Below are 25,983 nucleotides of genomic sequence, written 5' to 3'. Positions count from 1 at the left end.
AGCTTCCTCAGCCTCCAGGTCCCGCCCCCAGAACCGTTAGGGCCGCGCGCTCAACGACGGCGCTTGCGCAGTTCCCCCCCCTCCCGTTCCCCGGCGCGCGCAGAGGGCGGGAATCAAGCGGCGGTTGCCGCCAATGGGAGGCGCCGGTGGCCCCGTCAATCAAAAGCGCTCCGGCGGCGATAGTGGCGGGGGGTTCCCGCGCTCGGCGGCCGATGGTGAGGCTCGAGTTTGAGGGTGGTGGGGGAGCCGGAGGACTGCCCCTCCCATCCTCCCCAGCCGGCCCTCCCATCCTTCCCAGAAACCCCTCGCAGTGGAGGACGGACTGCAACTTCTTTCCCCTCCCACCTCCGTGCAATCTGTCGGACTCCAAATCCCATTATCCCCAGCCGGCACATCTAAAGGGTCAGTGCAGCTGCACTAAGCGACCTCTCCTCTGCCGGCGGAGTCTCCGTTGCTCCCCCACCCCCTTTTATTTGCTGGACTACGGGTCCCATTATCCCCAGCACAGCATTGCTCGACAGGTGTGCTTAATCAACACCTTCCGAGGCTCCGTTGGACTGCAGGTCCCATTATCCCGCAGCCAGCAAGTACTGCTGCATCCTTGGTTCCTGCAGATGCTGTAAGGGATCCTCCCGTCTGCTGGTGGGACCACTATTGCTGCCCCTTCCCCTTTTTTGCTCCTGGACTACAGGTCCCATCATTCCCAGCGCAGCATAGTTCTCCTGATGTGCTAATCCAGATCTCCCTCCATGCCTCTGTTCAATTGCAGGTCCCATTACTCCTTGCTGTTATCCAAGGCTTCAAACTGTGATTCCCATCGCCCTTCGTGAGACCGGCTAGTATCAAACTATAATTCCCACACCTGGAATCCTGTGTGACACACCTGGAATGCAGCAATTTGGACCTGAGGGAGCACTTAAGTAATGCTCAGACTCATATGTGACCCAGAACACCTCAAAACTTACCACTATAATTGCTTTTAGTGTGTAAAGGAGAAATCACTTGTTTACTAACAGGCAGCAAACTTGAGTTATGCATCTGGAAATAATATGAGTGACATTTCATTATTAATAAAACAAAATTAGATTTATATTCCGTGCACAGCAGGGCCAAAATCTGCAAACTTCTAAATTAGACTGGCTCACGCTTAGCAGATTTCTCCGTTCAGCTTTGGATTCTCATTTTATATTTCTTGATGAAAATTCTGGTGCAATTTTATATAAAAAAAAGACCCAAATGAGGTCTTTTTGTTTTCAGGCATCCTGAACCTTGTTACAGGTAATCTTTGACTTAGAAACGTTCGTTTTGTGACTGAAGTTACAACAGCACTGAAGAAAGTGACTTATACCCATTTTTCACATGAACATTGCAGCAAAATTCGGACACTTGGCAATTGACTCATAGTTATGACGGTCGCAGCGCCCCAGGATCACATGATCCCCTTTTGCGACCTGACAAAGTCAACGGGGAGCTCAGATTCACTTAACCAGGTTACTAATTTAACAACTGCAGTGTTTCTCTTAACTGGCAAGGAGGGTTATAAAATGGAGCAAAACTGACTTAGCAATGGAAATTTTGGGCTCACTTGTAGTAACTCAAGGACTATCTGTACTTTTTAATTTCTTTTTCCTACTTTCAACAAAATGTAGTTACACCAACCACCAACCAACTAATTTAAATAAGCTTTAGCAATACCGTACAGCAGCAAAGTACGATTTAGCGGTAGGTAATGTTACCTGCCACAGGGTGCAAGCGTTAGAGTTTGTTATTTGATACAGAGCAAATTTTAAAAAAAAGCCTACCACTGTATCATTATTTAAGAGTTATTTTGAGCAAGCAAGTTGGTTGAGTTCATCAGAAGTCTTCAGGCTAAATAAGGAATTTCAAAAATTGAAAGAAGAGAAGTCAGGATTAGTGGAAGGTGTGGCTGTATTTTCAGAAAACATTAACCCAGTGATTCTCAATCTTTGCATCCCTTATATGTGTGGACTTGGGCTCCCAGAATTCCGCAGTCTGCATGAAAATTCAACTTTTTCGATTAGTTGTTTCATGAAGTATTCATGAACATGATCAATCCTTGTGCTGAATTTCCAAATTACGAAAATTGCTATACAGGTAGTCCGTCATTTAGGTTTATTTTTAATTTGTTTATCAAATTTATTTGCCGAATCTCACGATTCCAAGGTGACCGCGAGCATATTTTCCTCCTGGATTAGATTAGATTAGATAATCTTTATTGTCATTTTTTTTTTACTGTGGGCACAAGGGGACTTATTAAAAATGAAATTTAGTTGCTTGCTCATGTAGTCCTTGACTTACAACTTTTTGTTTAATGACCACTCAAAGTTACAAAGACACTAAAAAAGGGACATGATCATTTTTCACATTTATGAGTGTTGCGGCATTCCCATGGTCATGTGAACAAAATTCAGATGCTCGGCAGCTGGTTCAGACTTATGATGGTTGCAGCGTCCTGCAGTCACACGATCCCCTTTTGTGACCTGACAAGCAAAGCCAATGGTGAAGCCGATTCACTTAACAACTATTTTGCTGACTTAACAACTGCAGTGATTCACTTAACAGTTGTGGCAAAAAAGGTCATAAAATGGGGCAAAATTCACTTAAGAACTGTCTCGCAAATTTTGTTGCTCATTGTGGTCAGATAGTCCTCAACTTACAACCATTAGTAGTTATGTTGGCACTGAAAAAAGTGACTTGCGACTGGTCCTCATACTCACAAACGTCGCACCATCCCTGTAGTCAGGTGGTCAGAATTTGAGCGCTTGGCAACTGGCATACATTTAACAATGTTTTCAGTGTCCCAGGGTCTCGTGATCATCATTTGCAACCTTCCAGCCAGCTTCTGACAAAGTGAAGAGGGGAAGCCAGATTCAGTTAGCAACGACAGTGATTTGTTTTACGACCGTGACAAAAGCAATAAAATCAGGTGTGACTCTTGATCGCTCAATTAGTGACAGAAGTTCCGGTGGTTATAAGTTAAGGATTATTGTGTTTTCTTTCCTCCGGGTTATGTAGAATGTCATCAACAAAGTGGATGCCAGCTTCTCTTAATATTGAGGGGGAAAGTACACGTAGTCCTTGACTTATGACCACAGTTTAGACCAGTGGTTCTCACCCTGTGGGTCGGGACCCCGTTTGGGGTCGAACGACCATTTCACGGGGGTCGCCAAACAACGCAGTCCGCCATTTTTTCCCCCTTTTCCTTAGCTGTGCTACTCCCTTTTATTCTATTGGCTTTTGGAAGCCAATAGAAGAGACTCTCTTGAATAGAGTCTAATTCTATTGGCTTTGCAAAGCCAATAGGAATTGTCCAGGCTGTCTCTGCCCTGCTGAGCCCGCCAAAAGTCCCATTCTGCAAACGGTGCTGCACCAGTTGAGTAGTCCTCGACTTACCGACCGGTTGAGTAATCCTCGACTTACGACTGGTTGGGGTCATGGCATTAAAAAGGTTGAGAACCACTGGTTTAGACCTAAATTTTTCTTGAGAAGCAAGGCAGTTTTTATCTGACTTGTGCCCAAATTTACAACACTTTTCCCCATGGTTGCTGAATCACCACTGTTGTTCTTTGAAAAAAAAAAAAAAGGTCTTAAAAATACTATTAGTCCCCAAATTTTCAAGCTGTATTTATATATATTAATTCCAAATAGGTCTTATGGGTTTTGCCATTTTCCCTAAGTAATTAATTCACTGCTTTTCTTTTCAGAGGGAATGGGGTGAAAATCAGGGGAAGTGATTTGGGTAGATTTTCAGGAAGAGGCTTTAAAATCATAAAGAAAGGATCAGGTCTCATTCAGTTTCATCCACACAGTTGTTTGGTAGTGCTTGTTGACTTCCGTAGCCAGCAGCTTCGGACTGGCTATACGAATGCAGCCAGTCTTTCCCCCGCCAGTTTGGAGGGCTTCCTCGGATCAAAAGGGAGAGCTGTCAACCTCCCCCCCCCCCCGATCAACAAGAGTCCCTCTGCTTGCTGCCAAAGAAAGTATTCCAAGTGTGGCCTTACCAAGGCCTTGTAAAGTGGTATTAACACTTCACAAGATCTTGAGTCTATCCCTCTGTTAATGCAGCCTAGCACTGTGTTGGCCTTTTTGGCAGCTGCAGCACACTGCTGGCTCATATTTAGGTGATTGTCTACTAGGACTCCGAGGTCCCTCTCACAGTTACTACTATTGAGCATGGTGCCACCTATGCTGTACTTGAGCATTTGGTTTTTCTTGCCTAAATGTAGAACCTTGCTTTTTTCACCCTTGAATTTCATTTTGTTAGTTAGTGCCCAGTGTTCAAGTCTGTCCAGATCCTTCTGTATCCTAAGCCTGTCTTCTGGAGTGTTGGCTATTCCTGCCAGCTTGGTGTCATCCGCAAATTTGATGAGTTCCCCATCTATCCCCTCGTCCAGATCGTTGATGAAGATGTTGAAGAGCACTGGGCCTAGAACAGAGCCCTGGGGCATCCTACTACACACTTCCCTCCATGTAGATGCGGTTCCATTGAGGACGACACACTGAGTACGGCCGGTCAGCCAGCTACGGATCCATCTGGTGGTGATGCTGTCTACCCCACATTTTTCTATCTTCTGAAATAGTTGGTTGTGATCTACTTTATCAAATGCCTTACTGAAGTCCAAGTAAATTATATCCACAGCATTCCTCTGATCCACTAATTTGTCAAAGAATGCAATAAGATTTATAATAATAGTAGTAAAGTTGGAAGGGACCTTGGAGGTCATCTAGTCCAATCCCCTGCTCGGGCAGGAAACCCTACACCATTTCGGACAAATGGCTTTTCATGTCTTCTCATCATTTGTGAGATCACGTTATGCAAATTATGCAAAGGACATCCATTCTCCAATTTCTCTGAGATGTACTGTATGTTATGTTCATATGTTCATATTAGTAAAGTTGGAAGGGATCTTGGAGGTCATCTAGTCCAACCCCCTGCTCGGGCAGGAAACTCTACACCATTTCGGACAACTGGCTGTCCAGTCTCTTCTTAAAAACTTCCAGTGTTGGAGCATTTACTGCTTCTGGAGGCAAGCTGTTCCACTGATTCCACTGGCATGATCTGTTTTTGACAAACCCATGTTGACTTTTAATAATGACTTTGTTTGCCTCTAAGTGTTCACTGATTCGTTGTTTGATTATCTTTTCCAGGATCTTCCAGGTATTGAGGTCAGGCTGATAGGTCTGTAATTTCCTGGATCCATTTTTTTTTCCTTTTTTGAAGATGGGAACTACATCAGCTCTTTTCCAGTCTTCTGGTAGTTCCCCAGTGCTCCAGGATCTTTGAAAAATACTGTATTATTCAGTGGTTCTGAGATCACATCTGCCAATCCCTTGAGAACCTAGGGTTGTAATCCATCTGGTCCTGGTGATTTGAACTCGTCTAGGCTGGACAGGTGCTCACTTACCGTTTTCTTGTCTATCTTGTGTTTCTATTCTGTTTTTTATGGCACTATTTTTGATAGGTTGGTCTGTTTTTTCCCTTTGTGTAAAGACAGATGCAAAAAACGAGTTAAATAGTTCTGCTTTCTCCCTATTGCTTGTCACCTTGCCACTTTCCACCACTAATGGACCAATCATTTCCTTCACTTTTTTCTTGTTTTTTACATGTTGAAAGAAGCTTTTTTGTTGTTATTTTTGACTTTGGTCTCAAGGCTTAGTTCGTTATGAGCCTTAGCTTTCTTTATCTTTAACTTCCATTAAAACAACAGAGAAAAGTCCTCAAAAGATAAACCACCTGTAGCAAGATGAAGGATTTTCAATCAAATGAAAACTTTTTTTTTTTAAAAAAGCACACCTGTGGATAATCTCAACCCTGATCCTCACGTGTTTGCTAATGGTGTGTGTGGGGGAGGGGGGGAACATCCTATAACTTGGCAACAGTTTCTGTGTGTGAGTCCTCGTGTATAACAGTGTATCAGCGTCCCATAGCAGCAGCTCTGAAGGCAGTTGAAAGGTGGTTAAGGTATAAAATTATATCGGTTATTTCAGTGGAGCATTTTAATCCCCCAGGCTGCAGAAAGAAATTGGTTGCTGTTGAACCTGGGCAGGTAAGGTTAGAATGAATGAAAGAAAGTGGACACAGGTGACCCTTCCCCATAATTGGAATGAGCAAGAAGGATGTAAAAAGAGAATTTTGAGAAATGTCATTTAAAGCGGTTGCATTCTTTTAGTGGCCTTTTTAAAATGTTATTTTACTATATCACCGAAGGGGCATTTGGGGGTATCTGCATGTTTTTTTAAAGATCACTTAGGTTTGAGATATTAAATGTATATAATATATTATAACTGGAAATGATAAAATAGTGGGTAATTTCTGAAAAGCAATAGAGTACAATATTTGTAACTTAGGGTTGAGCTGTGGGGTGGTACTCTCTGAGCTTGGTGGTTTTCTTGCAGACATTTCACGACCCAACTAGGTAACATGATCAGTGCTAGAAGGGAGGGGGGTTTGTGGAGAGGAGGAGGAGGAGGAGGAGGGGGAGGAGGAGAATTGTGGGGTCCTTGGTGCTCTCTGAACTTAGTTGCATTCTTGCAGACATTTTATGACTCAATTAGGGGATACAATCAGTGCTAGAAGGGAGTGGGGTTTTCAGAGGGGTGAAAGAGGAAAAATATAAAATAACAGAGTTGGAAGGGACCTTGGAGGTCTTCTAGTCCAACCCCCTCTTCAAGCATTCCAGACAAATGGCTGTCCAGTCTCTTCCTGAAAGCTTCCATTGATGAAGCCCCCACACCTTCTGAAAACAAGCTGTTCCATTGGTTGAAAATTTCTCTGACATTGTTAAGTCCTAGTGGACAACCATTTAGATATGAGCCAGCTGTGTGCTGCAGCTGCCAAAAAAGCCAACACAGTGCTGGGCTGCATTAACAGAGGGATAGAATCAAGATCACGTGAAGTATTAATACCACTCTTCAATGCCTTGGTAAGGCTACACTTGGAATATGGCATCCAGTTTTGGTCACCACGATGTAAAAAAGAGGTTGAGACTCTAGAAAGAGTGCAGAGAAGAGCAACAAAAATGATCAGGGGACTGGAGGCTAAAACATATAAGGAACGGTTGCTAGAATTGGGGATGTCTAGTTTAATGAAGAGAAGGACCAGGGGGGACATGATAGCAGTCTTCCAATATCTCAGGGGCTGCCACAAAGAAGAGGGAGTCAAGCTATTCTCCAAAGCCCCTGAAGGCAGAACAAAGAAGCTATGGATGGAAACTAATCAAGGAGAGAAGCAATCTAGAACTAAGGAGAAACTTCCTGACAGTTAGAACAATTAACCAGTGGAACAACCTGCCTCCAGAAGTGGTAAATGCTCCAACACTGGAAGTTTTTAAGAAGAGACTGGACAGCCATTTGTCCGAATGGTAGGCAATCTTGGCTCTTTTCTGACTCGTGGACTTCAACTCCCAGAATTACTGAGAGCCAAGGTTGCCTACCCCTGGTATAGGGTTTCCTGCCTGAGCAGGGAGTTGGACTAGATGACCTCCAATGTCCCTTCCAACTTTATTATTATTATTATTAAGTTGTGAAGAGGTTGTTAAGTGAATCAGTGCAGTTGTTAAGTGAACCTGGCTTCCTCCATTGACTGCTTGTTGGCAGCTGGCTGGGAAGATTACAAACGGTGATCACATGACCCCAGGACACTGCAACCGTCATAAATATGTGCCAGTTGCAAATGGCCCAGATTTGAGGATGCTGCAACTATATTGTTTTCCATTCTGTTGTAACTTCAAACAGTCACTAAACTTCGTAGGTCGAGGACTACCCAACCGGTCATAAGTCGAGGACTTTCCCTGCCCGGGAGCGCCGTGCATGCGTGATGCTGCTCCCTGCGCCAGCCGAGGTGTAGCTGGCAAGGGGCAGCGACGGCGCAGGACGACCACCGGCTGGGCCACCAACTGGCCCAGCCCAAGGGAGGTAAGGCACCCCCCCCCCGGGCCCCACGTGCGCCAGCAACCCTCCCTGCACCCGCAGGCCTCCCACCTCCCACCCCTGGCCCTCTTTTACTTACATTTTTAGTAGTTGCTCAGCAGGGAGGGGTGGAAATTCCAGACAGCTCGCCTTCACTGCAGACAACTTGCAGCACCGTTTGCAGAATGGGACTTTTGGCGGGCTCAGCAGGGCAGAGACATCCTGGACAATTCCTATTGGCTTTTGAAAGCCAATAAAATTAGACTCTATTCAAGAGAGTCTATTCTATTGGCCAATAGAATAAAAGAGAGTAGCACAGCTAAGGAAAAGGGGAAAAAAATGGCGGACTGCGTTGTTTGGCGACCCCCGTAAAATGGTCGTTTGACCCCAAATGGGGTCCCGACCCACAGGTTGAGAACCACTGCACTAAACAAATGCTTAGAAGTTGAGGACAGCTGTGTTACAAAGGTAGATCTGGACCACTATTTAATCATTGTTTCCTTGTGCCAATGACTGCCTGCAGAGAAAAGAGTGTAACGAATTACCAGTTTTTAACCAGGAGCATTATGGATGTTTTCTGATGTTTATTTTTAATCACTGTCCTTCTGTAATCAGAGTCAGGAATAAATCAATAGCTTCTTCTTATAGCTGTGGCATCTTTTTTACAGATTAAATTCCTTTAGTGACCGTTCAAAGTTACAACAGCACTGAAAAGTTGAGTTATGACCATTTTCACATTTAAAACCGTTGCAACACCCCCACGGTCGAATGATCAAAATTCACACGTTAGGCAACTGATTCATCTTTATGACTGTTGCAGCATCCCAGGGTCACATGATCCCATTTTGCGACGTTCTGACAAGCACTGTCAGTGGGGAAGACCAGATTCACTGAAAATTTCAGAGGAGGAGGGGGTATCCATCAGAACTTCAAATCTAGGTCATAGGTAACTTTTGGTCTTCGTCATAAGTTTGAATTGCCACTAATTGAGCAGTCGTAAGTTGAGAACTACCTATTCCTATTCAAGTATGTGTGGAGAAAATGGAGCTCCAATTTCAAATATATTTCTATAGAGATTAAAGTGAAATACAGGCTCACTTTACAACAGTTCATTTAGTGGCCGTTCAAAGTTACAACAGCACTGAAAAAGGTGACTTGTGACCATTTTTCACACTTAACAACCGTTGCAGCACCTCCGGTGGTTATGTGATTTACTTCATATGCTTGGCAACTGACTCATATTTGTGACGGTTGCTCTGTCCTGGGGTCCTGTGATCCCCTTTTGCAACCTGACAAAGTCAACGGGAAAGTCAGATTCACTTAATAACAGTGTTACTAACGTAACATCTGCAGTGATTCACTTAACAATTGTGGCAGGAAAAGTCGTAAAAACAGGGCAAAACTCACAACAAATTTCTCACTTAGCAACAGAAATTTTGGGCTCTGTGGTGGTCCTAAGTTGAGGACTACCTGTATTTTTGCATGGGTGTTGTGATTTAAGTCTGTGGGAAACCCTCTTTTTTCTGATTATTTTCTAGCTTATTGGGGTTGACTCTGCTCCTGCCTATGAAATCAGTTTTTTTGTGTCTGTAATTGCTCCTCAGAGAAACCAAAGGGGTCAAGAAATGAGTGCCCCATTTTTCGGTGAAAGAACAAATACACCTTTTGCTGTGGAATATCCCCAATTATCCAATAGCTCGTTGAGATGTGAAGACGGTGGCAGGATGGGGACTTCTCTGCAGAAACGTTCAGATCAATGGTATGAACCACGAACCTTTCAGGGGTCCTCTGCTCGTGTACCCACAAACACTCACACATACCTGTCCCTTGACATTTTATCTACATGGTTTGTCTGCTTTTATGAATCTGCAAGTTAAGCCTTTTAAGCTCAAATTGATCACAAATAATATTGTGGAAGAAATGTGAAGAGAGATAGTTTGGTACCAGACTAGAAAGCGGGTGATGGGGAGTTCTAGTCCCGCCTTAGGCATGTATTCCAACTGGGAGACTTTGGGCCAATCACCAGGAGACAATAAGTTCTAGTCCTGCCTTAGGCACGAAAGCTAGCTGGCTAACTTTGGGCCAATCACCAGGAGACGGTGAGTTCTAGTCCCGCCTTAGGCATGTGTTCCAACTGTGAGACTTTGGGCCAATCACCAGGAGACAATGAGTTCTAGTTCCGCCTTAGGCACAAAAGCTAGCTGGCTAACTTTGGGCCAATCACCAGGAGACAGTGAGTTCTAGTCCCGCCTTAGGCATGAAAGCTAGCTGGCTAACTTTGGGCCATTCACCAGGAGACGGTGAGTTCTAGTCCCACCTTAGGCATGTGTTCCAACTGTGAGACTTTGGGCCAATCACCAGGAGACAATGAGTTCTAGTCCCGCCTTAAGGCACGAAAGCTAGCTGACTAACTTTGGGCCAATCACCAGGAGACAGTGAGTTCTAGTCCCGCCTTAGGCACAAAAGCCAGCGGGGTAACTTTGGGCCATTCACCAGGAGATGGGGAGTTCTAGTTCCACTTTAAACATGGAAGTCGGCTGGGTGACTTTGGGCCAGACCGTCTCTCTCTCAACCCAGCTCACCTTGTAGGATTATTGTGGGGAAAATAGGAAGATGTATTGGATATGTTCACCGCCTTGAGTTATTTGTAAAAAAATAATAATAATACAGTCCGCATGCAAATAAATAAATGACATCATAAGCCAGGTTTATTTTGCACTTGTTTATCCTTGTTTTTAGGACACAGATCAAGCTCTCTTACTCTGCCAACGGTCCTGATATGTTCGCCTTAGTGACCAGCATCTTACAGGAGCCCAATGAACCAGAAGCTATTGCAGACTGGTATAGTGGTGTCATTTCTCTCTCCCCCCCCAAATATTTTGTTAAAACTACCGATGTATTTCCTGATACTAACACCCTCATCCTAAACATGCAAAGAGGCATATCAGGCTAAGTTCAGTGGGACATATGGATCAATTTGCTGGACAATTCAGTCCAGATTAAGATGAGAGTGGGATCAATTTTATCCTGTGTCAGCTGTTGTTTTAGCAGAGTCTAAATTGGTAGGTTACGTCATAAATAATCTTGTGAATGCCTGCACTATACAGGTAGTCCATGACTCAACAACCATAACTGGTATCAGGATTTCTGATGCCAAGTAAGGAGATTTTATGTAGTGTCTGTCAGGGGAGGTGACCCTTTGAGAGCTGAATGCAGCGAAATTTCATTTTAATGTATGCCGATTAGTGCACATTCGAAGTGACAATAAAGTTGTTATTCTATTCTACTCTAGATTATTAAGTAAATTGTACTCGATTTTATGATCTTTTTAACCATGGTTGTAAAGTGAATGACTACTACAAAGAGAATTACACGGATGCTAAGCGATTCTGGTTTCCTGCATTGATTTTCGTTGTTGGAAAAACTAGCCAGGAACATCCCAAATGGTGATCACATGACCCCAGGATGCTGAACCATTGTAAGTCCTCGACTTACGACCACAATTGAGCCCAAAATTCATGTTGCTAAGTGAAACATTTAAGTGGGTTTTGCCCCACATTATGACTTTTCTTGTCATAGTTGTTAAGTGAATCGCTGCAGTTGTTAATTTGACAAATTCAATTCTATTTTCATCAATAATCAAAACACGAGATCCTCAGTTGTTGGTAGATACAATGTAATACTTCCTAAATTGATGTAAAAGTTTCACAGAAACTCAACTTACCTCCACATTACAGGTAGTCCTCAACTCACGACCATAACCGAGCCCAAAGTTTATGTTGCTAAGTGAGACATTTCTTAAGTGAATTTTGCCCCACTTTACAACATTTCTTGCTATAGTTCTTAAGAGAATCACTGCAGTTGTTAAGTTAGCCAAACAGTTGTTCAGTGAATCTAGCTTTCCCCATTGATTTTGCTTGTCAGAAGGTCGCAAAAGGAGATCACGTGACCCCAGGGCACTGCGACCGTCATAAATATGAGTCAGTTGCCAAGCATCCCAATTTTGATCACATGACCACAAGGAGGATGCAGAGGTCATGTGAAAACCAGTCATAAGTCACTTTTTAAAAATACCATTGTAACTTTGAATAGTCACTAAATGAAGTGTAGTCCTTGACTTATGATCAGCTGCTTAACAACAGTTTGAAGTTAGAATGGACATTTCCAGAGCTACTTAGGAGCCAGTTTCAAAGTTATGACGGACACATGCCCCAGAATCATATGATTACAGTGTAGGCCAGACATGTCAAACACAAGGCCCGGGGGCTGGATGCGGCCCGCGAAGTGGTTTCATGTAGCCCGTGAAGCCATCCTGGAAACAGTGAGGGAACAGCCCCCGCTGCCTTGGCCCTGGCCCAGTCCAGCCAGGAGCCAATGTACAATGTTGTGGTGGCCATCTATGCTGAAACACATTCAGTCTTAGCTCCACAAGGCTGTCTGGAAACAGCGAGGAACCAGACTTTGCCGCGTTGGCCCCATCCCCTGGGTGCATGCTGGGAGGGGTCCCCCTTTGTGAGGAATGAAGAAATGCACCATCGCCTGGAAGTGGCCAGCGAATGGCCCTCGCCTACTTCACATATCCGGCTTGATGGGCTATGGGAGAGGGGTTTTGGCAGGCAGTGAGGCTCCTCCAGTGGACCGTGTCTTGGTGCTTGCCCTGGTCCCCCCCCCTTCTGCCAGAGACCTTCAGATCTGTCCCACTCCTGCCCAGGCCCCCACAGGCACCCTTGACGCGAACGATGTAGAACTGGCCACGCCCACCCAGTAGGCCACACCCACTCCATCCATGCCCAACCAGTAGGCTGCACCCACCTGGCTCCCCGAGGCCAACCGCAATGCTGATGTGGCCCTCAATGAAATTGAGTTTGACACCCCTGGTGTAGGCAATTGGCAACCGGCTCACTTTTACAGCAGTTTGCAACATCCCGTAGTCATGTAATAACAATTTGCCATGTTTTTTGCTAATTTCTGGAGTTTATTTTTGGTTTCTGGCAAACAATGCCCCTTGGTGAAAATTGACTCACTTAATGACTATAGCATTTGTTTAACAACCATATTCTTTGCTTAACAATTACTACAAAAAATGTTAGAAAATTAGGTCTGGCCACATGATGCTTCAGTGACTTAAGACTGCACAGGTAGCCCTTACAACAGTTCATTTAGTGACCGTTCGAAGTTACAACGGCACTGCAAAAAAATGACTTATGTCCGTTTTTCACACTTAGGACCGTTGCAGCCTCCCCATGGCCACGGGATCAAAAATCGGGCTCCTGACAACTGACTCATATTTATGACAGTTGCAGTGTCCCGAGTCATGTGATCCCCTTTTGCGACAAGCCGAGTCAATGGGGGAAGCCAGATTCACTTAACAACCATGCGACTAACTTAACAACTGCAGTGATTCATTTAAATCTGGCAAGGAAGGTCGTAAAATGGGGCTAAATTCATCTAACAATTGTCTTGCTTAGGAACAGAAATTTTGGGCTCAGTTGTGGTCGTAAGTTGAGGACTATCTGTAAGTGTAGGCTCAGTTAACGGTTGTAAGTCAAATACTACCTATAAGGGGAGGCTCACAATTATGGGTGTAACTCAAGGACTACCTGCATAGAAAGAGCCTCAGATGGAAAACCCTGAAATATTATTAACCTTCAGGAGAGATTGTACTGTGATAGCTCATCAGCCTGATCCATCTGGATGCCGCTTTGTGGATCATGTAAGGAAGATAAAACACGTTTCGAAATGAAATTTTCTCCATTTACAGGGACCCTCTGTCAAAGTTGTTCCCTCCGTCTTGGACCATGAATTTGGAAAATAATAGCAGATACTCAAGGCTTTTTCCGACGAAAATATGGGATCATGAAAACCACACTAATGTGGTGGATGCACAGAGCTCTTACGAAGAAAAGTGGGGAGAGGCCTCTCCTACAGAACAGTTAAGCAGGCAACTCAGCGATCTGCAGGTGAGCTGCTCCTGGCCAGCCCCTTCTCGTCCTTGCTCTCCACCATCTGATGAAGTTCTGAACACCCCAGATCCACAAAACGAGTTTTCTACCCTTAACTGTTTTAATCAGCAATCCAACATTGTTCCTGAATGCAGTTACGGTAAGAAACAAGCCAGTATTAGCAGGAGAAACCATTCCTCATCACAGATCTGGGCTGAATTTTGCGGAGAAGATCAGGAGAGCACCACACAAGAAGCGCTTAGGGCCAGCGATACGGAAAGCTCAAGCGCCTCTTTCGTTCAGCTGCCTCATTCTGCGACGACAGATGGGGTATGGGATCCGGCAGTTCAGGAGAACCCTTTGTGTGCTAAAAGATGCACTTACGAATCACCCCAATCCCTGTCCTTCCTCACATCCCCATTTCAGCAAGAAAATAGCATCCCTGAAGGCAAACTTCACCAAAACTACCGGCAAAATTGTCCCGATAACCTGAGCACCCTGTTGGATAACATTAAAATTAAACATTCTGCGTATCCCCTCCGAGATTCTTCCAATCGTTTATCTCCACCCCCAAGTCTGAAGCATCAAAATTCATCCTGTGGTGGTGATGATAAACACCTCAAAAGCAGAAGTTTAAATCCCCCGAGGGCATCGTGTGCAACTAACAAAAAGCGAAAGCGAGTAAACGCTTTCTCATCTGTCCCGTCTGCTAATGGCTCCGTCGTCCAGACTTTTGGTTCCCAAGCAGCCCCACGAAAATGCAGCTCTTTGCAAAACAGCGGGTTTTCCAGTTGCAAGGAAAATCTAAAGCCGCACAATTCTGTCGGATGCTCCCCGGTTGATTTGCAAGCTCCCCAGCAGGAATACGTGGGTGAAATTTTGAGGGACGCTTCCTCCCCTGGCTGGCCACAGGGTCCTTCTGCAAACAGGCTCGCAAAAGGCCACGGGTTAGAGAATGAACCAAGCATAGACAATGCTGGTCAGAGTATGGGGCAAACTGAGAGACGGCGTAAAATGAACCCAGCCTCCGTTAGTCCGGACTGGACCGAGCTGGATGCATTGAGAAGCAAGAAAAAACTGGACCATTTGTTTCATTTCATCAACCCCTCGTTCCTTCCCTTCTTCATAGACTACAGCCAAATTCCAAATTTTCCCGTATTTCACCCTCCTCCATTTTCACCAGTCAATCTTCACTATGAGAACGTCCCCCATTTAAGTCATTTTATCAACCACCTTTCTTGTGGAGATGCCTCTGCGCCGTATCACACGTTCTCACCGCAGCTTCCCCGCAAGAAATCAGTCCCTAAGGGTGGGCCTGCCCACACGCTCCACGTGTGCCTGGAGGAATGTTACAAACAGTGCAGGTTGTTAAAAAAAGAGCGGAAAAAGGTGAGGAGGGGTTATTATGTGACACAAGTCTGCAGGCGGGGAGTTTTTCAGGAGACAGAAATTCCGGTCAACCCAGGTTGAGGGGGAAGGTCTGGGGATGGAAGCATGCACATCTGGAGAGCACCGAGATTGAGAAGGGTAGACTTGTATTTCCCTGTGGGACCCTTGATGCTCTCTGAGCTGGTGGTGTTCTTGTGGACATTTCGTGACCCAGCTAGGTAACATCATCAGTGCTAAAAGGGGGGGGGGGTGTGGAGAAGACTAGTCCAGGGCTTTTCAACCTTTTCACCCATTGTACCACTTTTAGGATATGGCAACATCCGAGTGCCACCAGTCGCCTAGGAAGGTGTCAAAACCTTGATGGCCAAAAAAAAGGAAAAAAAGTGATAAAGTACAGGTAGTCCTCGACTTACAACAGTTCACTTAGTGACTGTTTGAAGTTACAATGGCACTGAAAAAAATGCCACCCAAGCCACAGCCGAGCAAAACACCTGCCTGCCCGCCTGGCCACGCTCTTCCTCCTGTCCGAGGTTTTCATTGTTGTGAGCATTTCTGTTGAGGATTGGAGCGGGGGTGGGGTGGGGGGGTGTTTGGTTTTTATTCCCCCCCCCGTCTGCTGGGTGGTTGCAGCAGGTTTTGGTCACTTCACTTGACCCTGGGACACTGTGACCGTCATAAATATGAATCCGTTGCCAAGCATCTGAATGTAAATCACAAGACCCTGGAGATGCTGCAACATTCCAGCTGATCGGTGCTTCTTCTGGGCTCAGCAGAAGCCCCAGGATCAGCACTGAGCTCCAGCTGGAGCCTGGCACTGATCCTGGCGCTTCCACTGAGCCCTGATAGCCCTGCAGCTCCAGCCACCTCTTGCTCAGGCTTGTGTGGTGCTGCCGCCGGTTCAGCCCATTCCCCTCCCTCGCTATCACTTTTCTAGGATGGTCACGTATCACCTGCCAGGTGCCAATGTACCACAGGTGGTACCTGTACCACTGGTTGAAAAGCCCTGGATTAGAAGAGGAGGAGGACTGTGGGGTTCTTGATGCTCTCTGAGCTTGGTGGTTTCCTTGCAGATGTTTCATGACCCAGCTAGAGAACATCATCAGTGCTAGAAGGGAGGAGGAAGAGGGGGAAGAGGAGAAGGATGACAATGGGTTCCTTGGTGCTCTCTGAGCTTGGTGGTGTTCTTGCAGATGATTTATGACCCAACTAGGGAACATCATCAGTGCTAGAAGGGAGAAGGAAAAGGACTGTGAGGTCCTTAGTGCTCTCTGAGCTTGGTGCTTTTCTTGCAGACATTTCACAACCCAACCAGGTAACATCAGCAGTGCTAGAAGGGGGTGGGGTTTGTTCTCTCTAGCAGTAATAATGTTACATAGTTGGGTCATTAAATGCTGGGGTCTTTTCCTTGTGGTCACATGACCATGGGTCCCTTGCTTGGCAGCTGGCCTGCATTACGTCTCATTTCATGATGTTTTTGCTGAAAAATGTCCCTTATTTCCAGTTTCATCTAAACAAGCCCATAGCACTACATTGGTTCTCTCAGAGATGGCTGTGTTTGGTCACCGTCTGCGGCAGAAAAGGTCATAAAATCAGATCCGTCCCATGGATGACCTATTTTATGACCATCACCACTTAACGACTGTGATAGGCCAGCTCCACTATGGTCATAACTTGACTGTAATCGAAGTACACAGTTTGAAAAAAGACAATACAGGTCTTTTAGTGACCATTTGAAGTCACAACGGCACTGAAAAAAGCGCCTTATGATTGTTTTTCACACTTAGGTCAATTGCAGCATCCCCGTGGTCACATGATCAGAATTCAGACGCTTGGCACTTGATTCATATTTATGACGGTCACAGTATCCTGGGGTCAGGGGATCCCCTTTGACAAGCGAAGCCAAGGCGGAAGCCAGATTCATTTAAAAACCAGGTTACTAACTTATCAACTGCAGTGATTCACTTAACAACGCTGGCATGAAAGGTCGTAAAATGGGGCAAAACTGACAACATTACAAAAATGTTGGGCTCGTAAGTTGAGGACTAACTGTTAGGTAGTCTTCAATATGCAGCCATTCATTTAGTGAGCGTTCAAAGTTACAACCGGATTGAAAAAAGTGACCTCCATTTTTCACCCTTATGACCGTCGCAGCACCTTCCATGATCACATGATCAAAATCCAGATTCTTGGCAACTGACTCACATTTATGACGGTTGCAGTGTCCTGGGGGGGGAAACATCACTTGATCCCTTTTGCGACCTGACCAGTAGTGAAGCCAGATTCACTTAACAACTGCAGTGGTTCACTTAACAACGATGGCAAAAAAGGTCGTAAACTGGGGCAAAACTCACTCAAGAAATGTCTCATTTAACAACATAAATTTTGGGCTGGATTGTGGTTGTAATTCTTCTGTATTGTACCAACCACATGCATGAATGGATCTGTGTAAAGACCAGGGAATCAAATCCCAGCAGTTGATCTCTAGAGATTTAAAGAAAGGATCCACTTTTTAAAGACCAGTTGGGATTAAAGGGAAACTGCTATTCAGACTGGATCATGCTCTGAAAATTCTTTTTTTTTTAATTTTTATCCTCCAGACACAGGCTGACTTAGCAAAGGCTTTTCCTGAAAACTCCTTTGCCAGCTCTGAGGAGATTCTTTTGTCCCCGCTTCCAGCTAGGCCCTCTCGAGTGGATCGCCTGATTTGGATCCAGTTTCAAGAGCGAGCAACAGTGAGTACTGCATTCTGATTGGCCCAGCCTAAGGCGGGACTTGAACCCACAGCTTCCTGGTTTCTAACCTGGTATTTTAACCAGTAGGCCAAACGGGCTCTAGAATTAGGCAAAACAGATCAGCACCCTCATTATAGAGAGGGTCCCTGAATGGAACTACAGGCAGTCCTCAACTTACGACCACAATTGACTCCAAAATTTCTTGTCGCTAAGCGAGATAGTTGTTAAGAGCCGAGGTGGCGCAGCAGTTAGAGTGCAGTACTGCCGGCCACTTTAGCTGACTGTGTTCAGCAGGTCAGCGGTTCAAATCTCACCGGCTCAAGGTTGACTCAGCCTTCCATCTTCCATCCTTCCGGGGTAGGTAAAATGAGGACCCAGATTTTTGGGGGCAATGTAAAATATATATATATATACATTGCTTACTGGTGTACACCGCTTAGAGCAGCGGTTCTCAACCTATGGGTCGCGACCCCATTTGGGGTCGATCGACCATTTTACGGGGGTCGCCAAACAATGCGATCCGCCATTTTCCCCCCTCAGGGGGCGATGCCGCGCATGCGCGCTGCACATGGGGGTGGCGCCATGCATGCGTGCCGCGCCACACATGCGCGGCACATTCGTGTGACGGGGTCGCCGTCACACGAACGTTGAGAAATGCTGGCTTAGAGAGTGCTTGCACTTAAAGCGGTATATAAGTCTCATAAATAAATGAGTTTTGCCCCATTTTATGACCTTTCTTACCATGGTTGTTAAGTGAACCACTGCAGTTGTTAAGTTAGTACCTGGCTTCCCCATTGATTTTGTTTGTCAGAAGGTCGCAAAAGGGAGCTGCAAAGTCCCGGGACATTGCAGCCATCATAAATGTGAGCCAGTGGCTAAGCGTATGAATTTTGACCACGTGACCCTGTGAAAGGCCGCCCTAAGTCACTTTTCTCAGTATGGTTTGAAATTTCAAACATTCACTGAATGAACTGTTGTAAGGCGAGGACTACTTGGGAATATATTTTTAGAAAAATGTGACTCTTTTCAGTGCGTTATAACTTTGAACAGCCACTAAACCAGTGGTTCTCAACCTTTTTAATGCCGCGACCCCCAACTGGTCGTAAGTCGAGGACTACTCAACCGGTCGTAAGTCGAGGACTACTCAACTGGTGCAGCACCGTTTGCAGACTGGGACTTTTGGCGGGCTCAGCAGGGCAGAGACAGCCTGGACAATTCCTATTGGCTTTTGAAAGCCAATAGAATTAGACTCTATTCAAGAGAGTCTATTCTATTGGCTTTCAAAAGCCCATAGAATAAAAGGGAGTAGCACAGCTAAGGAAAAGGGGGGAAAAAATGGCGGACTGCGTTGTTTGGCGACCCCCGTGAAATGGTCGTTCGACCCCAAATGGGGTCCTGACCCACAGGTGGAGAACCAGTGCACTAAACGAATGATTGTAAGTCAAGGATGAGTTGTATCACCATTGCAGCGTGATCAAAATTCGAGTGCTTGGCAGCCATGATGTGTTTTACATGGTTGTGGCATCCCTGGGACACGTGATCTCCATTTGCGACCTTCCCAACCGGCTTCCGACGGGTTACCGTCAGTAGGAAAAGCTGGGTTTGCTTAATGACCTTGTGATTCACTGGGGCCCCTGGTGATTTGCTTAACGAAAGCTCGGAACACCAGGCACAACTCCCTTAATGACTGCCTCGCTTAACGATGGAACTCCTTGTCCCCATTGTCATGATTTCCCGTAGAAAAGTCGAACTATTTATTTTTCAAAGATGAACACCCACCCCCACACTCAACCCCAGTAAAATGCAGTTTTGTCTTTTTGACTTTCTAAGGTTTGCACCTTACTTGGGAAGATGGAACACCTTTGTGACGTTTCCATCCACAGCAGAATATCGGCAACGTTGGGGCGTCACTTGGAAGCCATTCACACGACCCAGGCCAGGCGCAAGGATGAGATTCTTAATGCTAGTAACCAGAGGCCAGGGACATCATGTGTCACCATGGAAAAAGGTAAATACTTTGGGTTTAGTTTATTGGCAAAGGGTGACTTGGAGGTCATCTAGTCCAACCCCTTGCTCAGGCAAGAAACTCTATACCAGGGATGGTGAACCTTTTAGAGACCGAGTGCCCAAATTGCAACCACAAACCCACTTATTTATCGCCAGGTGCCAGGTGGGCGTGGCCCACTGGATGGGTGTGGTTGTGGTGGTCATGGCAGATTGGGTGGGTATGGCCAAGGTGGACATGATCACCTCGATGTTGCTCATGGGGAGGGATGCCTGTGGTGGCCGGGCAGGGTTGGGGGAGATCCAGGGAGTCTCTGCAGGTGGGGCTGTGGGCAGGAGGCTCATCCTGCGGGGTGAGGCGAGGCAAGGCGAGGTGAGGCAGGGCGGGGGTGCCAATGTCACAGGGTAAGGTGAGGTGGGGGTCGGGGCGGCTGCTACCTGACACCATCGGCCCCTGCACACAGAGGCCAGGGAGCGCATGGGTGCTGGGATGCATCTGGCCATGTGGGACCTCGGCGAGTTAGCAGACGGCTGGTTGAAGAGGGACGATTGCCATCTCCGGGGCATGGCACGTGTGCCCACAGAGAGGGCTCTGAGTGCCACCTCTGGCACGCGTGCCATAGGTTCGCCACCACTGCCCTATACTATGTCAGACAAATGGCTGTCCAATCTTTTCTTAAAAACTTCCAATGTTGGAGCGTTCACACTTCTGGAGGCAGGTTGTTCCACTGGTTAATTGTTCTCCCTGCCAGAAAATTTCTCCTTAGTTCTAGGTTGCTTCTCTCCTTGACTAGAGAATAGCTTGACTCCCTCTTCTTTGGGGCAGCCCCTGAGATATTGGAAGACTGCTGTCATGTCCCCCCTTGTCCTTTGTAGGACGCTAAGAAAAAGACGGAGGCATGTCTTGAGCAGAGGTTTGAAGCTGCAGGACACAGCTTGACAAACTCTGAGTTTATTGCTTCTTATATACTTGTTACATACATAGGCTTTACCATTAAATGCTGACAAAGGTTTCTTCACTGGAAAATGTCTTCATGTAAGCAACTATTTTCTAGTAACACATTACATGGTCAAAGATCAGATAAGAACAAATACAGGTAGATGAAAACAGAAGGAACTAACAAAGATAGGAAGAGATAGGAGAAGGAACTAAGCATATTACCTGTTTAGGTAGGTAAGGCATTAAGTCAAAAGGGGATGACCTTTTGGCTGCTTCATTAGGACAAAGGATATCAAAAGGTTATGAGGTTTGTGGGGGGGAAAGCATGGCAGTTTGCTGCGCGTGCATTTTCCCCACAGCCCTTCTCTTCATTAAATTGGACATCCCAAATTCCCGTCACCGTTACTTATATGTTTTAGCCTCCGGTCCTCTAATCATCTTTGTTGCTCTTCTCTATACTCTTTCTAGAGTCTCAACATCCTTTTTACATCGTGGTGAGCAAAACTGGATGCAGTATTCCAAGTGTGGCCTTATAAAGACGTTGTAAAGTGGTATTAACATTTCACATAATCTTGATTCGATCTCTGTTAATGCAGCCTAGCGCTGTGTTGGCTTTTTTGGCAGCTGCAGCACACTGCTGGCTCATATTTAAGTGATTGTCCACTAGGACTCCGAGATCCCTCTCACAGTTACTACTATTGAGCAAGGTGCCACCTATACTATACCTGTACATTTGGTTTTTCTTGCCTAAATGTGGAACCTTACTTTTTTCACCATTGAATTTCATTTTGTTAGATAGCGCCCAGTGTTCAAGTCTGTCCAGATCCTCCTGTATCCTAAGCCTGTTTTCTAGAGTGTTGGCTGTTCCTGCCAGCTTGGTGTTGTCTGAGAATTTGATGAGTTCCCCTTCTATCCCCTTGTCCAGATCGTTGATGAAGATGTTGAAGAGCACTGGGCCTAGAATAAAATGGAATGGAACAGAACAGAATTAGAATAGAATGAATTAGAAAGGAACAGAACAGAATAGAATTGTTGGAAGGGACCTTGGAGGTCTTCTGGTCCAGGGCTTTTCACTTTTTCATCAATTGTACCACTTTTAGGATATGGCAATATTCGAGTACCACCTATCAAGGTGATAAAAAAAAACCTGTTCAAAGTTGCAGTTGCACTGGAATGACCATTTTTCACACTTATGACAATTGCAGCATCCCCAGAGTCATGTGATTTATATTTGGATGCTTGGCAACTGATTCATATTTATGATGGTCACAGTGTCCCAGGGTCATGTGATCCCTTTTTGCAACCTTTTGACATGCAAAGTCAATGGCAGGGCTGCTGGTGGCCAAATGTTAAGCCGGGACTTCCTTCCCTCCCTCCCTCCCTCCTTCCCTGCCTCCCTCTTTCTCATTCCCATCTCCTTCTGAAGGAGGAATTTGAACTCCTCCCCCCATATTTACCCTCTTCTTTATATTCATCGAACAAGGAAAAGTCTCCAGAGACAGAAAAGACAAGCCACTGAGGGAACTAGCTTTAAAAAAGCGCATTCCCCTTTAAGAATTAGCTACTGGCTAGAAAGGAAAGTTAAGGAGCGGGGTACTTAAGGAAGAAAAAAACAAATGTAGTAAGTACTGGCTGCCCACTAAGGCAGCCTCCCCAAATGGCTCCATTCATAAGTAAAGGAATGCTACAGGCAAAATCCATTCAGGAGAAAAATACTTCAAAATCCCTTGCAGCAAAACTTACAGCTAAAAATAGCAGAGCAATAGAAGCTAACAGGAGACATCAGCCATCAGCCAAATAGAAATTGCCAAACAGTCCTTAAGAACCCAAAGCCCACATTGCACAAATCCCAGAACTTCAAAGTCACAAAAGCACATAAGAATCCTTCCACTCTCCTTGTTTGTTGTTCAGCTGAAAGGGCACTTCACTTCTGCCATTAAACACCTCCTCCCTCCCTCCTGCTCCTCCCTCCCTCTTTCTCATTGCCATCCCTCTTCCTCCCTCATCTCGAGCCATGCTGCCTTTCTTCATTCCTCGTGAAGGGCAACCCCTGCTGCGTTTCTTGCCTGTTTATTGCTGCCAGCACAGATGGCTGCCACAGAAGTTGTAGATCGGCTTATGGCCGGCCTGCTTGATCTCCTCTCTTCTCCCCCCACCCTCCTCCATTTTCTTCTTTCCCTTCAGTGCAGCTAGAGCTGATTCCACCTCCACCCAAGGCTGCGTCTTTTTCTCTCTCTTCCTCTCCCGCCCAAACTGGCTCCTTTTATAGCCTCTCCCGTCTCCACCCCCTCCTCCTCCTTTCTCATTCGGGTGAGCCAGAAGTGCCGATCCTGGGGCCTTTGCCTTGCCCCAGCCACTCTGCAGCACCAGAGGACTCTCTTAAGGCAAGTCTGTGCTGCTTTGGCTCGTTCCCTCCCCCACTATACATTACCACATGGTAATGTACCACAGGTGATATGCGTACCACTGGTTGAAAAGCCCTGGTCTAGTCCAATCCCCTGCTTAGGCAGGAAACCCTATACCATTTCAGACAAATGGCTGTCCACTCTCTTCTTAAAAACTTCCAGTGTTGGAGTATTCAGAACTTCTGGAGGTAGGTTGTTCCATTGATTAATTGTTCTTACTTTCAAGAAAGTTTTTCTTGGATTTTTTTTTTAAAAAGCCTGATGAATCTCCCCTCTTAAATTAAATTTTATTTTTGTTGCAGATATTCTCGCCTTGGCATCTGCTGTGAACGAGCTCACATCCTCCACACGAAAAACCCGCACAACTTTATGGTGTGCTTTTCAGACTGCTCTTCCCAAAACTTTGACAGGCAATTCTGATCTGGCCAGCATCCCCTTACAAACCAAGATCCTCAGAAAAGGCGAAGACAAAGAAAATGAGCGAGTGAATTAGAAAGAATTTGCAGCCGGTTATGAAATGACATACTCATTTTTTTTATAAAGCAGCCAATTTAATTGATTTTTCTTGTTTTCCCCGTCCTGCTGGCATTCAAGCCTAGATAATTGCAGAAATCTTAGTAGTATAACTCTGAAAAGTTGACGCAGTTAAGCAATATTTATTTGCATTAAAGATTTTTCACCCAAATACACCAACGAGGAAGTGGCTAAACCCATGTAGCACCTTTGTTAATTTTTGCAATGCAACCTATTTTGTTTTATTTTTCCTAGTTTTTGGAAGATTAATATTTCAAGTGCCAAACTTAATGGCAAACCACGATATGTTTCTCCTTTCTCCCAGACCGATTGTGAATAAGCCATACTTCGATGGATGTCAGGAGGTGAAGCCCTGAGTTTAAATAAATCATTGTCTGGATGAAGTTGCATGAAAGTGTGGGATTTGCATCAGCACCCCGATGTTTCAAGCTGGGCTCGCTTGCAACTGCGAAGTTCTGAGAAGACTTTTTCAGCATCTTTTGAAAGAAAAAAGATGTAATATCAAGCACTAAACGGTGTTTTAGGCTAGAATGTTAGCCATGCAGAATAAATGGCTTAGCACCCAACATTTCATCTTAATTTAAGGATAGATAAAGCCCACTGTAGCCCAAAGACCAGTAACTGCCTCTGGGAGTTGAAAATCATTTCTTTATTCCTGTCTGAACTGTTGAGACTATTATTTTATTTGAAATGTGCTTCTTGGGGGGGAAAAAATCACTGCTAACGAGATATTTATCTCAATGAAAAATAACTATTTTTTTTCTTATTTAAGGTATGTTTTTGATCCTTGGGCAGAGTTAATAATCAGGCTTAATAGATGCTCAGGATCTGTTCAGGTAGGAATCATGTAGAAGTATGCCCAGTGTGTTAAATTTGTAGGGTTGTTTGTTGTAATAGTTGCATGAAACTAACATTCCTTGAACCTGTTTTGTTTTTATCAGGAAGTGTTTTTTTTTTTTTGTAAATTAATGAGCTGGTGTTTGTCTCTTGGACAATCGAGTGTGTTATGTGCCAGGATGAAGTTACACAATGACAGTGGGGTTCATCCCCCTTCTAAGTATTAATATTTTTGCCAACGTAAACCATGAGATAGTCTTGGTGTGTGGATAATTAAGCAATGTGTTGAAATTTTATAGCTTAATGGCGAAGTCCTAAAAAGGAAGGAAGGGAGGGCGGGAATTCAAATGATTAGGGTGTGTTTAATTTATGTTTAAAAAGCTAACAAATTGGATATTGCTTTAGCAAGTGTAAGTGAGTCCTGATCTAAATACTTCATATTCCTCAGTTTTGGCTTATGGATATTAAAGAAAATGTTTTATATCCAGACATAGATGCAGCTGGAAGAGAGGGGACAGGAAGGACAGGATAGGAGGGAGGGAGGAAAGAAAGGAAGGAAGGAAGGAAGGAAGGAAGGAAGGAAGGAAGGAAGGAAGGAAGGAAGGAAGGAAGGAAGGAAGGAAGGGGGGAAGGAAAAGAAGGGAGAGGGAGGAAGAAAGAAGGAAGGAAGGAAGGAAGGAAAGGAAAGAAGGACCTTCAGAATATCACGCTCTTAAAAGAAAATGTAATAGATTCAGTTTAGTTTTTGTAAGAGAAATTATATTTTGGCAATTTGCACTCAAATGTCAGCAGTTGAAGTGCAATTTTAGTTGGTGATCAATTTAATTTTTAAACATTCCTGTGATGGATCTTGCAGTCTGATAAATCTGTATCTCTTTTTTTTTATATTTTTGTACTACTTCAGGACTGGGGTATAACAAAATCATTCTAACATCTTAATTTATGAGTACAGTATTGTTTAAAACGGGTTCATCATTGGTTGTTATAGCTAATGCACCTTAAATCATTTTAAAGCCATTGTAGTTATAGGCTCCAATCTGAGCAATACATTTAAGTAGATTTATAACGGGCTGCATTTCATACCTCTAAGGTTACGAATACGATACAAATAGTTAAGGTTTCAAACATTGATATCCCTAGAATTAAATTAGAAAAATGCATCTAATTTAATTCTAGAGATCATAAGGGCATTCAAAGCCCTTAGCTTTCTTTGAAAAATCATAGATACCTGTTTAAAAGCTTTTATCCTTGCTACTCCAAATTTTCACCTG

General features: G+C 44.9%; 1 protein-coding gene across 4 annotated transcripts; it reads left to right on the top strand.

Annotated features, from left to right (window-relative positions):
- The first annotated feature begins 91 nt into the window (after window positions 1–91).
- Window positions 92–25,274, top strand: LOC120318063 (meiosis-specific coiled-coil domain-containing protein MEIOC-like). 4 transcript variants are annotated; one of them, XM_039365301.1, is made up of 9 exons: window positions 92–215; window positions 770–920; window positions 9,534–9,688; window positions 10,669–10,770; window positions 13,691–15,260; window positions 17,858–17,992; window positions 19,823–20,000; window positions 23,644–23,713; window positions 24,180–25,274. In XM_039365301.1, coding segments are annotated over exons 3-9 (2,190 nt in total). In that variant the 5' UTR covers window positions 92–215; window positions 770–920; window positions 9,534–9,554; the 3' UTR covers window positions 24,181–25,274. The 4 variants fall into 4 exon arrangements, with proteins under 4 accessions (XP_039221235.1, XP_039221236.1, XP_039221233.1 ...); XM_039365302.1 differs by having other exon boundaries at window positions 13,691–13,889; window positions 23,644–25,274; XM_039365299.1 differs by having other exon boundaries at window positions 23,644–25,274.
- Window positions 25,275–25,983: the final 709 nt, after the last annotated feature.

The sequence above is a fragment of the Crotalus tigris genome, unplaced genomic scaffold (genome assembly GCF_016545835.1).
Source record: "Crotalus tigris isolate CLP2741 ecotype Arizona unplaced genomic scaffold, ASM1654583v1 scf7180000020019.1302030, whole genome shotgun sequence".
NCBI lineage: Eukaryota > Metazoa > Chordata > Lepidosauria > Squamata > Viperidae > Crotalus > Crotalus tigris.
The sequence above is the reverse complement of the archived record's forward strand: the minus strand, read 5'-3'. Positions and strand labels throughout refer to the sequence as shown.

What these genes read in the sequence shown, in the direction of transcription:
- LOC120318063 (XM_039365299.1), top strand. Translation starts at nt 9,555, where the DNA reads ATGAGTGCCCCATTTTTCGGTGAAAGAACAAATACACCTTTTGCTGTG. An exon ending in CAGAAACGTTCAGATCAATG is followed by an intron (nt 9,689 to 10,668) that starts GTATGAACCACG and finishes CCTTGTTTTTAG; the next exon opens with GACACAGATCAAGCTCTCTT. An exon ending in ATGTGTCACCATGGAAAAAG is followed by an intron (nt 20,001 to 23,643) that starts GTAAATACTTTG and finishes TTTTTGTTGCAG; the next exon opens with ATATTCTCGCCTTGGCATCT.